This window comes from Salmo trutta, chromosome 31 (assembly GCF_901001165.1).
Source record: "Salmo trutta chromosome 31, fSalTru1.1, whole genome shotgun sequence".
In the NCBI taxonomy this organism is placed as follows: Eukaryota; Metazoa; Chordata; class Actinopteri; order Salmoniformes; family Salmonidae; genus Salmo; species Salmo trutta.
Window position 1 is genome coordinate 14,021,793 of NC_042987.1, and position 13,434 is coordinate 14,035,226.

Consider the following 13,434-nt stretch of genomic DNA (forward strand, 5'->3'; position numbering starts at 1 on the left):
TGTCATTAGAATATATAGCAAATGATTAAAATGATCTGTTTGTCAGTGCAGTGGATAGTTTACTCTACAATGAACCAGATGACCCTGCTTGTTTCTACGGGGTTGATTTCACCAGACCCAGTGAGAAGGAAGATACTTGACCTTCATGTGAGTTACACTCACCCTATATGTTATTGTGGTATGTGGTATTATCCCAGCCACTGTCAAATCACAGAGCAGTTTTCCCTGCAAAAGGAGAACCAGACAATTTTACTTTCTCTAAAATCAGATGTGATATTGTGGCTGAAATCATGGATGTTTCCAATAACACACTGAGGAAATTTCTGGTTTGTTTGGAGACAGTTTTATGACACGTCGAAATACAGGGGCAACAGGCTTGACACTGGCTATAGATTACCAGGGGAGGCAAAGTTGCCATGTGAGTGATGGTAAAAATAGCCCTTCTGCTCATGCTGCAGGGAGGCTCTCATATTAGATATCAAAACAACCCAACTGAATGGCTGGGAGGCAGAGAGTAGGCACGAGACAGACACACAGAGACAAAGAGAGAGACATAGAAATACTGAAAGAGTCAGTCAGAAAAAGAGACAGAATCATAGAGAGGGGGACAGAGACAGGCCGAGAGAGACACATAGAAAGAACAATTTCAACCAGATCTTTGACTACCCTCACACTGTGGGAAGCGAGAAGCCAGCCAGTCAGCCAATATTTCAACATGTCGGGAGGAGGCAGTTTCGTCTTCACCCCCATGGCCCTGCGCTCCCTCCAGCTGGACGAGGACATGCTGGAGAGAGACAAGTACAAGAAGCAGCTAGCCAGCCACCAGCTCAACGGCTACATGCTGAAGAAAGAGGCCAGGGACAGGGTAGGCCCTGCACCTACGAGGTCCTGCACCTATGTTAGACCCCCAGCTGTGTGCCATGACCTGGTCATCCAGAACGCAATCTATACTGGGGATGCGGACGCTGTGCAGCGCTTCTTCCCCAGGGGCGTCACGTCGAACCTCATCATCGAGCCCCAGGGAGGGGACATGCGCTGGGTGGCCAGGGGGGAAGGTAAGTAACATGGTCTTATTAGAACAAGGGCTTCCCAAAATGTTTTGCTTTGTGACCCACCAACTGAGGTGTCTTTTGAGTCGAGACCCACCATAAGGCTAAGCGATGAAAAAACATTCACAGACCGAAGAATAAGTTAAACACAAATGAATAACACCGTCTTCCTCAAAACATTAGATTTGAGTATGGCTTCTTGTGACCAGTTTTAAAAAAAATGGACTGTATAATTCTGGAATGATTTGTAACACATTTCTCTGGATCAAAAAGGGGCTTAAGCGGTGGGCGTGACAGGTGGCGTGGCAACGGGTGTGGTCGGTAGTCTACGTGGTAGTCTGCGCGGCTGAATTGGCACCCTCAACCCACAGTTTGGAAACCACTGTATTAGAATATGTAAAAAAATGTTTTTACATTTAACGATTGTAGTTATATGTCACACACGGTGACAGATGACTTATATGTCACTATTATGACATATGTCTGAGGTAATTGCAGAGATTAATGTATATAATCAGTGGTAATGGAACTGGCATCATGATGATAATTACTTTGTCTCTAAGCTCTAGACTTGAGACAGTGATTGTTGATGAGGTGTTTTCTTTGTCTCTATTGAAATGAATACAAAATCATTTTGTGCGTAAAAAAAAGGACCCATTTCAGAATGGAGTGAATTTGTTTAATAAGCTTAATTAGATAATTACATTGTAGTCTGAACATTGTACCAATGCCAAATGGTATATATTTTCCTGATAGACACCTTCAAAAGCCCATAAGCCAACCATCATACCTTTGGATAAATCCCTTGCCCTGTTTTAAATGCTTGTAATCCTGCGATCATTAGCAACCATGGCAGTATCAAATTATTATTTATATACATTATTTATAGATACAGTCCACCACTTACTTCAGAAACATTCCAGCAGGAAGCCAACGTATTAGTCATGTGCTTGATTTTCCATCCACACACCTGTCCAATGGTATTCTCTTGTGGCTAGGTGGTCAGTCACAAACATAGCAACTGTGTGTTCTTGTCTGTAAGCAGTTCCATTGTCCAGTCTAAGGGGTTAGGTAGCATGAAAGTGATTGAGCACGAGTGAGCTTGTTACATGTGACACAGAAGTAATTTGGCTGCTGCGCCACCCGGCAGTGGCTGCAGGGTTTTATGGGCCATACAAAATATCACATAACACCATTGCCGTCGTGCCTCCCCGAAATAGCCCCCTGTGGACAAACAAGCTTCAGAACAGCCCAACATTTACCTCAGGAGAGAGAAACCGCCGTTACCGCTACAAAGAAAAAACAAACAAAATCGGACCAGTCAGCTGTTACTCTTATTACCACTTGAGCGCGGACTCAACCTGCATTGCATAAATGCCTCCAAAGCGCTACCGCAATGATGTGATCGCTACGGCCCAAGCCACAGGTTATGTTCTTCAATTCTGGAACTGTCTTTTGGTGGGGGATGACCTGACCCTTATTAGCATCATGGACGAACCTGAGTGTGAAGACCTCATCGATGCCATCTATGACACTAGCAACATTGAGGAGTGGAAGAACTTCAGGCACCACTATAGAACCCTGAGTAGGTCAATGCCTTTGTTTGAAATAACCTGTTCGCAGGGGGTTCATTAGCCACCAAAAGGAACAAAACAGCGAGGGACTGCCTGGACTTATCCAATAACAAATGCTTGTTTTCCTTTTCCATTGCGAGACGTTTTAAAACGTTTTTTTGTTGCATGCCTTAAGGACACGACGCTGTTCTTCTTCTCCAGGACTGTGGTCTCTGACCTATGAGCAGCAGCTGACAACCCCACTCCACATTACAGCAGGCCGGGGGTTTGTTGACTGCCTGAGGCACCTGCTGCAGCGCGGGGCCAGCGTAGACCTGGCCCCTGGGGGCACCACTGCCCTCCATGAGGCCTGCCAGAATGGCCAGCCCCAGTGTGTAAAATTGCTGCTGTCCCATGGTGCCAACTCCAACGCTGTCAGTGAAGATGGGCTCATGCCCTTGCACATGTGCACCAGTCCTGAGTCCCTAGTGTAAGTACTGTACCAACCAATTTTATTGCTCTAAGACATGGCTGGGTTAGGGTTAGAATTGTGGTTAAGGGTTAGGGTTTAACCAGGATGTGACTATGAAGCTAGGGTTAGGGTTGTGGTTCAGGCTATGGTTAGGGTTGAATCCGGCATATGGACATGAAAATAGGTTTAGGATTGGGGTTGTGGTTGAGGCTTGGGCTAGGGTTTGACCGGAGTGGACATGAAGCTAGGGTTAGGGTAATGGCCAGGGTAAAGGTTGAACCAGGATGTGGACATGAAGCTAGGGTTAGAGTAATGGCCAGGGTAAAGGTTGAACCAGGATGTGGACATGAAGCTAGGGTTAGAGTAATGGCCAGGGTAAAGGTTGAACCAGGATGTGGACATGAAGCTAGGGTTAGAGTAATGGCCAGGGTAAAGGTTGAACCTTTATTTATAGATACAGTCCACCACTTACTTCAGAAACATTCCAGCAGGAAGCCAACGTATTAGTCATGTGCTTGATTTTCCATCCACACACCTGTCCAATGGTATTCTCTTGTGGCTAGGTGGTCAGTCACAAACATAGCAACTGTGTGTTCTTGTCTGTAAGCAGTTCCATTGTCCAGTCTAAGGGGTTAGGTAGCATGAAAGTGATTGAGCACGAGTGAGCTTGTTACATGTGACACAGAAGTTATTTGGCTGCTGCGCCACCCGGCAGTGGCTGCAGGGTTTTATGGGCCATACAAAATATCACATAACACCATTGGCCAGGGTAAAGGTTGAACCAGGGTGTGGACATGAAGCTAGGGTTAGGGTAATGGCCAGGGTAAAGGTTGAACCAGGATGTGGACATGAAGCTAGGGTTAGGGTAATGGCCAGGGTAAAGGTTGAACCAGGATGTGGACATGAAGCTAGGGTTAGGGTAATGGCCAGGGTAAAGGTTGAACCAGGATGTGGACATGAAGCTAGGGTTAGGGTAATGGCCAGGGTAAAGGTTGAACCAGGATGTGGACATGAAGCTAGGGTTAGGGTAATGGCCAGGGTAAAGGTTGAACCAGGGTGTGGACATGAAGCTAGGGTTAGGGTAATGGCCAGGGTAAAGGTTGAACCAGGATGTGGACATGAAGCTAGGGTTAGGGTAATGGCCAGGGTAAAGGTTGAACCAGGATGTGGACATGAAGCTAGGGTTAGGGTAATGGCCAGGGTAAAGGTTGAACCAGGATGTGGACATGAAGCTAGGGTTAGGGTAATGGCCAGGGTAAAGGTTGAACCAGGGTGTGGACATGTAGCTGGGTTAAGGTAATAGGGATCAAAATGAATATTATTACATTCATTTTCAATTCTATTTCCCAACGGCCCTTCTCTGTAATTGGATGTACAGGTGCGCCAAACACCTGCTCCAGTTTGGCGCTGCAATCAATGGGCGGAGCCTCAACGAGGATAACACGCCGTTACATGTAGCGGCACAGAACGGGCTCCCGGGTCACACGGAGCTGTACCTGCACTACGGCGCCGCCCTGGAGAAGCGGAATGATGATGGTCTCACGCCACTCAACGCCGCTTGCTCACAACCACAGGAGAAGGACGATCTGGAACGCTACACCAAGGTGTGAGTTAATTCATTATTGTGTTATTTGTTTAATGTTGTCATTTGGGGTTAGTAATGTTCAGTACAGCTTGGTTTGGCTCGCCTTGGTTCGGCTCTGTAGTGTGTATAGCCCTTCTGTGTGTCCTGTCCTCCAGGTATGTGAGCTGCTGCTGGCGACGGGAGCTGACGTCAACACAGAGGACCAGGACAAACAGTCCCCGCTCCACATGGCCTGTAAGAACGTCAACCCGGACGTGGTGGATCGTCTTCTGGCCCACGGAGCCTGCGTCAACACCATGTGTTACAGTGGAAACGCCCCCATGCAAAACGTCCTCAAGGTGTTTTTTTTTTAATCTGATTTATTTGACATATAAAAAAAAACATTCAGCCACACATGTAGATACACTGCATTTAACATGATTGAGGATAAATCAGGAAAACTGGTTTCCAACTTATTTCCATTGTGGTCCTCTGAAGGTGGTGGCCTACAAGGCGGAGCACAAGCCAGAGAGAGTAGTCCGCTCTCTGCTCAATCACGGCTCCATCAGGGTGTGGCCTGGAGCACTGCCCGAGGTAAGAGCCAGAAACAACCGCTACTGTAAGCGGAAAAAGCAACTGCTTAGGGCCTTGTAATCTTTTCTTATTAATGATATTCATATTATTTAGTGAAGAGCACAGGCACTAGGGAAGGAATAGTGTTTTTATGTTAGGAGTAGGAGTAAAACAAAAAAAGATGTGAAGAACCTGGCAGTACATCTTGAACATGTTTTGTATTGTGTAATCTCGCTGTGCATTCAATCAGTCATTCAAGTGTTCGTGATTGTGTATACCGTACATTTATGCAGAAATCACCTGCGGTTAAACAGATTGGTTCATGTTTCATAAAAGTGTAATTAAATTAAATCATCAGCATTCAATTGTCGTTGATGTAGACAGCCAATGGTATAACTGTCACAGGATGTACAGTTGAGAAAGAACAGATGAAGTATGAACACTAAAACAGTTCACTGGATTCTTTCTTTCTCTCCTCAACATGAAATAATGTTCTCACTGTGAGAAACGGAAACTACCTCTATTCAATGAACCAAACCTGGGTTCAAATAATATTAGATATCATTTGAAATACTTGATTGTTGCTTGCCTGTTGAAACGATGGAACCAATTCAAAAGTCCGGTGCAAACCTTACCCACCTGGCACTCAAGGCAGGCTAAAGCAACCGCTTAAAAGTATTTGAAATATTGTAAAGAGTATTTGAACCCAGGTCTGCTACTATTCACTGAACCCACCACGTGCTCTGGAACAAAATGCCTGACTCCTAATTAGGGAATGTTAATAGGAGATTAATTAGCACTAATTGCATAATTTCCAGTAAACCACCAGAGGGTAGACCAATCTGTTCATCTCACCAAGTGTTTAATTACTTTAGTTTATTTCTTATATTCTATTGATGAGTCATAAGTCACAACCTCCTAAATCCAACATTTTTCATTTTGGTTTCTTAGGAGATCACAAAAATGAGAATTGGTTACAAAATATAAAAATGTATGCAGGCAATTGTTCCCTTTGCAATTATACAATTGGGAATATTTAATTTGCACCTGGAAGGGTAAGGTTTTAGGCTAGAAAATAGGCTAGAAAAATGATAGGCTATCGTTTATTTCCTTAACATGACCAAGTATCCATAACCATGGCTGTGTTTACAAAGGCAGCCCAATTCTGATCTTTTGTCCACTAATTGGTCCTCTTACCAATCAGATCAGATCTTTTCACATCAGATCTTTTTCAAAGCTTATCTGATTGGTCTAATGGCCAATTAGTGGGGGAAAAAATATCAGAATTGAACTTCTTGTGCAAACAGAGCCCGTCTGGTTTCTAGTTTTAAGCAACGTGGTATTCATGATACAATGATGTATTTTCAGGTGCTAAAGTATTGCTGTGTCTCCCCACGCACCATTGAGGTTCTTCTGAATGCGTACGACCGCCTCAAGGTCACAGATGACTGGGTGGAGGCTGTTTCACCTGAGATGTTTAAGGTAAGTTTCTAGAATCATAGTGATTCTACGGTATTCTATGCTGATATAATATGACTCCAACGGTCTGAGTGTTTTGTGTATCTCTCCCTCCAGGAACACAAGGGGTTCTATGAATCTGTCTTCTCCCTGCAGCAGACCCCTCGCTCCCTACAGCACCTGGCTCGATGGAAGTTCAGGAACTACCTAGACGGGCGCGTGCACAAGGTGGTGCCACAGCTAGACCTGCCCACCTTCATCAAAAACTTCCTGCTGCTGGAGTTCAGAGACTATGTCCACTGAGTCAGAGATAGAGTCAGGATGTATATAAGCCCGAAACACTAAATATATGGTGATACATGGTATGATATGGTTAGAATGCCCAGCACTATAGAGCTCTGTGTTGTATGTACACTCAGGACAAACACTAGGAATTCAGTCTGTCTGTGACAATATTAGTTTTTGCAGAGTGACACAGAAGGAGGATCATCTTCGTAGACCTACAGATGGTGGGACTACAGTAAGTAGTACCGCTCCTGGATTCATTATCCTCCAGATTGCAGTGTGAGTAGTGTTCAGTAAATGGACACCTTTATCGACAACAGCATATGACAAAACACGTTTTAGACATAATTTGTGTGTTTACAATTGATTGTATTCATTTTATTACTATTTTCGTTGACAATTAAAATGTATTTTGCGTTACAGCAGAACCTTGTTAATCTGAGTCACCACAAGGGGGTGCTGTGGTCTTCAAATGACAAATGAGACTTACTTTATTGGATGGCTGGCTTCCTTGTTTTTTTTTTCTATTTTATTTGTTAAAGAAACATCACGTGTAACCTTTTTAATTTATAGTGCTATCAATGGCACTGAAATGTATATACGTAAAGTAATCTTACATTGAAGGAGTACAAGGACATCGTTAACATATTTTGATATTGAGATTTTTTCCCAAATTAATCTGACTTCAGAGAAAAATAGAAGACTATTGTTTAGCTAAGCACCTTGTCATGTAATGGAGATTGTCCCACCTAGCTATCTTAAGATGAATGCACTAACTGTAAATCACTCTGGATAAGAGCGTCTGCTAAATGACAAACAAAAAAATATCAAAAATGTATGATCAATGTCAATATGATTTTATGGATATATAGTAAGTATTTGGTAGAGAATTACTGCTACTTTTTAAATTAAATAAGTCCTAAATGAACAAATGTATGTGATGCATGTTTATAGCTTATAACTAATTTCCTTTATGTCCGAATATTTGTCCGAATATTTGACAGAATATTTTAATTAGGCTAAATTATTTAGAAGCCTATTTTATTTCACTGGCATTAGACTAGTAATTTTGGAAATTATTAAATGCATTTATAATTCGTTTATTAAGAGTTCATGAGAATAAATCTGAGAGACTGTTATGTAAAGACTCTGTGGTTATCTGATATTACAAAAAGTTTCAGTCAAATACAACACGTTAGTGATGGACATAAATCAGGACTCTTGAATAAGCACTAAGCTTTTGTGTTCAAAATTACCAACAAGGTCGATCGATGTTTTTTAATCTAGCAAATAGTGGGATCGACAACAATTGAATGGATAACAAACAAAAAAATAATAAAATAACATGAATTTAATATAATGCAATGTAAGCTTAGTAGTTTTACATTATTTTGTGATTGAATTAAATCACAGAAATGTCGTAGTAAAACCACTTAGGTGTTTTAGGCGTTTTCCAGTTGATAATTATGTGGTGAGGTCCAGTTGTGTGATTGTATAGGATCGAAAGAAGTAGCATCCTTTTAAATACCAACCACCCGGCTTGGGGAGAATGGCCTGCGTGACAGAGGGTGGTGACACGGAGACGAGACGCTGACTTGGGTAATGGACCTGCCACATTGAGGCACTTCAGCTAGCTACGCTCTTCAATGTGCTTAGCCCACGAGGACCTACAAGCCCACATCAAAAGAATGTAAACTTGCAACGAAAAATAATACAATTTTGAAATAAATGATATATTAGCAATACGTTAGAACTTGAATAAACGCGACACTAATATAGGTTCATGTTAAAGCTCCAAGGAAAGTCCATCACCCAGTTGTTATTGACATATACTAGCAACTAGGCTATAATAATATTATTACTATTAAAATAGCCTGATAATAAATGTAGCTGATCAAATAAACTTCAGATTCCTGACTCATAAAATAAACCAATAATAAATACAATGGATATAAATGCAGAAAGTATCACATATCTGAGAGAAATGTGTTATATCTGTTCAATAGGGTATGGGGAGATTCTGATTGTAGACTATACAATCAGAAGTGAGTCCACTCTAAAAAAAAAAGGGAGAGAGGAGCGAGGGAGAGGAAAGCTATCTGGTTTCAATAGATCAAAGGTAGGTGCTGCTGAATGAGTCATTTGCAATTATAAGAATAATTAGCATCCCTTGGCCCTCCATTGCTAATCAGAGTCGGTTGGTGATATGTTTATGTCTTCGTGCAATCAGACGGCCAGTTGGAGTGCCAAGCGCGTCCCCAGGACTCAATAGGGGCTAATCATCATCACGGATTGACATTTAAACGGTAAAATTATCTCCGATTAAATCAACACTTAAAAGAAAAGAGAAAAGTGATTTTTCCTCATTACACATTTTGATTTTAATAGAGACTTATAAGCATATAGAAAATGAGTGGCCAAAACCCTGAAAGCGCGCATTAACGACGCGTAATTGTAGCCTAACTATTCTATATTTTATTGGCAATTCGTTTAGGATGCATTCTCAAATTAGGCCTATTTTAAACATGCTAAATGGTTTACATAGACCACTATTTTAATGGTACTGCCATAGCCTCCAACACTTTAATAACATATTGTATTTTGAATCGAATAAAATTTAAATGTCTCCAAATGCCACTTTTCAAAACTGCGCAGCCTCGTTCAAAAATTGCCGTTGACCTTACATGAATGTATTTAATCCGAATCTAATTTTGCACAGAATATCTCTCTCCGGGGAATAATTGTTACCGCACTTTTCTACGGCCAACCGCATTGTTTTACCCCGGGAGAATAGAAAAGCTTTTCTCTCTCAAGAGAGGAAAAACATCTGCCTCTCCTCCCTCCCCACTCCGATGCCATCCGTCCCAACATTTCAACAAAAGCACCGTTGTTTTATGTCGTACCTTGAATCCAAAGTAATTACTTATCATCAATCAAAATTAATAATAGCTGATTGGGTTGGTGTGGTCAACGATTATAGAAGGGGAAGGGCTGAGGCAGTCTCTCACGACGCTTCCAGTCAATGTGGACCGGGCAAAGGTGGTGGAGGGCTGGGGAGGGGGGCGACCCGTCTATTCGGTATCCACTGGGAAACTATCGCCTCTCAAGGCAACCAAAAAGTCAGAAGCTGAATAAGGAAATGAAGCGTAATTTGAGGAAGATGGATGAGTCCCCAGGGTAACACCCCCTTTCATTCCTCTCTAGCTCTCCCTCTCTCTGTGTGTGTGCGTGCGTGTGTGTGCGTGTGAAAGAGAGAGCGAGAGAGAGAGCGAGAGAGAGAGAGAGAGAGAGAGAGAGAGCGAGAGCGAGAGAGAGAGAGAGAGAGAGAGAGATGTGAAGGCAGGGGGAGAGGGAGAGGGGTAGAGCGTGTGTGTTTATGTCTCAGTGTGTGACAAATAGAGGTATAGGGAGTGGGCACAAAACAAGAAAGCGACAGGTCGCAATAAGCTTGAGGACGTTACGGAGAAGCTGGTTAGTCCACCGGATAATATCAAAGCGAAGGGACATTTAACTTCACTCGACCATCGAATCTAAGGTTTGGCTATTTGTTGAGGGAAAGAAGGAGCGCCTGAGTTTTCGATAAAGATAGTCACAATTTTCTTCGCAATGCAAAGACCGGGCGGCCAAGGGACGGCGTTTTCGATTGACTCCTTGATAGGAACTCCGCAACCTCGCCCGGGACACCTGCTCTACACGGGCTACCCGATGTTTATGCCATACAGACCCTTAATGATTCCTCAATCTTTATCTCATTCACATTTACCATCTGGCATACCTCCTTTGGCGCCGTTGGCATCTTTCGCTGGACGTCTTACCAACACATTCTGTGCGAGTTTGGGACAGGGGATGCCGTCCATGGTGGCTCTCACCACAACACTGCCAAGTTTCTCCGATCCGCCGGATAGTTTCTATCCTCCCCAAGAGCTCCCCGGACCTCGGTTAAGTGCCGACCCTGGAACGAGGAGACAGGAGAGCCCCCACTCAGATGATCTCCATGGAAGGGACAAGGGGTCGGATTTACTCAACTTCTCGGAAACTTTTCAAACTATACCGGGTAAGCTCACTGCCTGTGTCCCTGTTCTGTCCATACGCAAGTTGAGATCTATTGGGTAAAACGCGCAAGCGGCATCCAAATTAGAAGTTGGATCTAATCTAATTCCCAGAGGTTTACGAAATCTCCACAAACGCATAGTTTCATAACAAACCACCATTTTGAAATGTGCAATAACTCGAATAGATTAGCCAAACTCAAGTTAGTGAAACACTGTTTTCTAATCTATTTCTTAATCACTGACAATCTTAACTTAGCCTATAGGTAGGCTATGTAATATCACGTTAATTCATAGGGTTGTTATGAATGGTAATAGGCCTACTCATTTCCTTTGACAAAAATATAGCAGAAATAAAACTCCAAACCGGCCTATTCCATTTTCATTTTAGAGGCATATGTGGCCAAGACAGTGTCTCTGTATTTATAATGTTTACTTGCATTAATTTAACCTACATTTGTGGGGTAAACTTGTATAGGATCAAACTAATTGATTCTAATGTATGTTTTCTTTCTTCTTTTGCACGTTTTAGGTGAGACTAAATTGTACAGCTCAGACGATGAGAAGTTGGACCTCAAATCAGCGGACACAGCTTGCAGTGACAGAGAGGACAGCTCTGCCGTTGACAGCGAAAACGAAAGCGTCTCCGATGGGAACAACTGTGGTGCGTTATCCCAAAAGAGTAAACTAAAACCCGGGTCTCAGGAAGCTCTACCACCGGGAAGCTCAGTGGGAAAGAGCAGGAGGAGACGAACAGCTTTTACAAGCGAGCAGCTACTTGAACTTGAGAAGGAATTTCATTGTAAAAAGTACCTTTCGCTTACCGAACGCTCTCAAATAGCACACGCACTTAAATTGAGCGAGGTGCAGGTCAAGATTTGGTTCCAGAATCGTAGGGCCAAATGGAAAAGAATCAAAGCTGGCAACGTCAATAACAGGTCTGGAGAGCCTGTGAGAAACCCCAAAATTGTGGTCCCAATCCCAGTGCACGTCAACAGGTTTGCGGTGAGGAGTCAGCACCAACAGATAGAGCAAACAAGGCCATGACGAACTATACTGGCCTAAACTCATTTTGACAAAATAAAGTTATGGGTTGTTAAATGCATGAAGCACAAAAACTGGATGACATTGTGGTCAGCGAGATTACTTTACATCAAGAGACATGTCCTATCAACTGGACAACTAAGGATAATATGTTTTTCTCTCCGCAGATTAATTCATTTGTCAAATTAGGCCGATCTCATATTTTATTTATTGTTTTGTTAATTTGTAAATATTATATGTGTCGGGTGACACAGACATGCACTATGAAATGAGATTGTAAAAATTCTTTTCTAAAATATTTATATCTAGCTAGGGCCTATAAATGTTCTGTTTATTATCTGCATGTGCTTTACTCATTCGGTGAAGCTATTTGAAACTTCTCGTATTTGGTACCGTTTTGTTTATCACATGTTGCATGTACCTTACAACGTTTTCATTTTGGTAGGCCACTGTAGGAACTGTATTCGCCAGCTGTTTGTGGAAAAAAAGAGGTGAAGGAAAATAAATAACCAAACAAAGAAATACTGTAAAGTATATTGACTTAATAAATCCATTTATATTAAATGTATATATCTAAATGCATTATTTTTGCTGGTTAAGCTATAGCTTTAGAGATGGTGATTTGTGCTGTGTATAGCCTCTGTCTGCTCTCAGAAAATGATCAGTGATCTCTCTGTCTATAGAATATATTTGCCTCTCATTCATGAAGTATAATATCACTAGGCTATTACATGACAGTGTATTTTAATAGCGTACTAAAACATGAACTATAACAATAAACAAATACAACAACACCTAATAATACTATAATTGATAATTGATCATAACACCATATGACTAATTGCAACAATAGCATAAATTATAAGACATAACGTTACATATTCAAAATAACAACTCGATTGCAATGCCACTTTATAGGCTTTAATAATCAGATGTTATTGATTTCGAATAGTAAGCTTGTAACTAAATTACAATTCTATATTGCACACCTGTAATATCTAGCCAGCATTAATCTGAATACATTTTTGCACACTGGGCCTGGGTTAGTTTGCAATGTAACGATACTGTATATTGTAGGTCTTGAAAGAATATTGGCTAAATAAGTGGACGATTGATACTAAAGGGAGGAATATGAAATGATATGCAGCTTCACCTATATGCAAAGTCCAGCAGTTCTCCGTATAGGCGTTGATGATAGCTACATTAGAATGAAGGTTCTTATTAAGCAGTCAAGAGAGAATAAAGGGAGAGAACAGGGTTTTGTGACTGGAAGCAGCAGTCATTTATCTCTCTTTGGGGGGCCATGTTGTCTCAAGGTGGAGTGATGGATCCCCATTAGAACGGTCATATTCTACACGTCGTAATGAACTTCAACATCAATCACTGT

At 42.0% G+C, this 13,434-nt stretch overlaps 2 protein-coding genes across 3 annotated transcripts; both read left to right on the forward strand.

The window, feature by feature from the left end:
• Positions 1-495: 495 nt before the first annotated feature.
• asb10 (ankyrin repeat and SOCS box containing 10) lies at positions 496-8,089 on the forward strand. 2 transcript variants are annotated; one of them, XM_029725354.1, is made up of 7 exons: positions 496-1,055; positions 2,825-3,092; positions 4,453-4,678; positions 4,815-4,997; positions 5,137-5,232; positions 6,580-6,693; positions 6,787-8,089. In XM_029725354.1, exons 1-7 carry the CDS (start codon positions 497-499, stop codon positions 6,970-6,972), a joined length of 1,632 nt encoding a protein of 543 aa, XP_029581214.1. In that variant the 5' UTR covers position 496; the 3' UTR covers positions 6,973-8,089. The 2 variants fall into 2 exon arrangements, with proteins under 2 accessions (XP_029581214.1, XP_029581215.1); XM_029725355.1 differs by having other exon boundaries at positions 2,879-3,092.
• Positions 8,090-10,343: 2,254 nt separating this feature from the next.
• Positions 10,344-12,691, forward strand: gbx1 (gastrulation brain homeobox 1). The gene is made up of 2 exons (XM_029725356.1): positions 10,344-11,008; positions 11,536-12,691. Exons 1-2 carry the CDS (start codon positions 10,561-10,563, stop codon positions 12,048-12,050), a joined length of 963 nt encoding a protein of 320 aa, XP_029581216.1. The 5' UTR covers positions 10,344-10,560; the 3' UTR covers positions 12,051-12,691.
• The last annotated feature ends 743 nt before the right edge of the window (positions 12,692-13,434 follow it).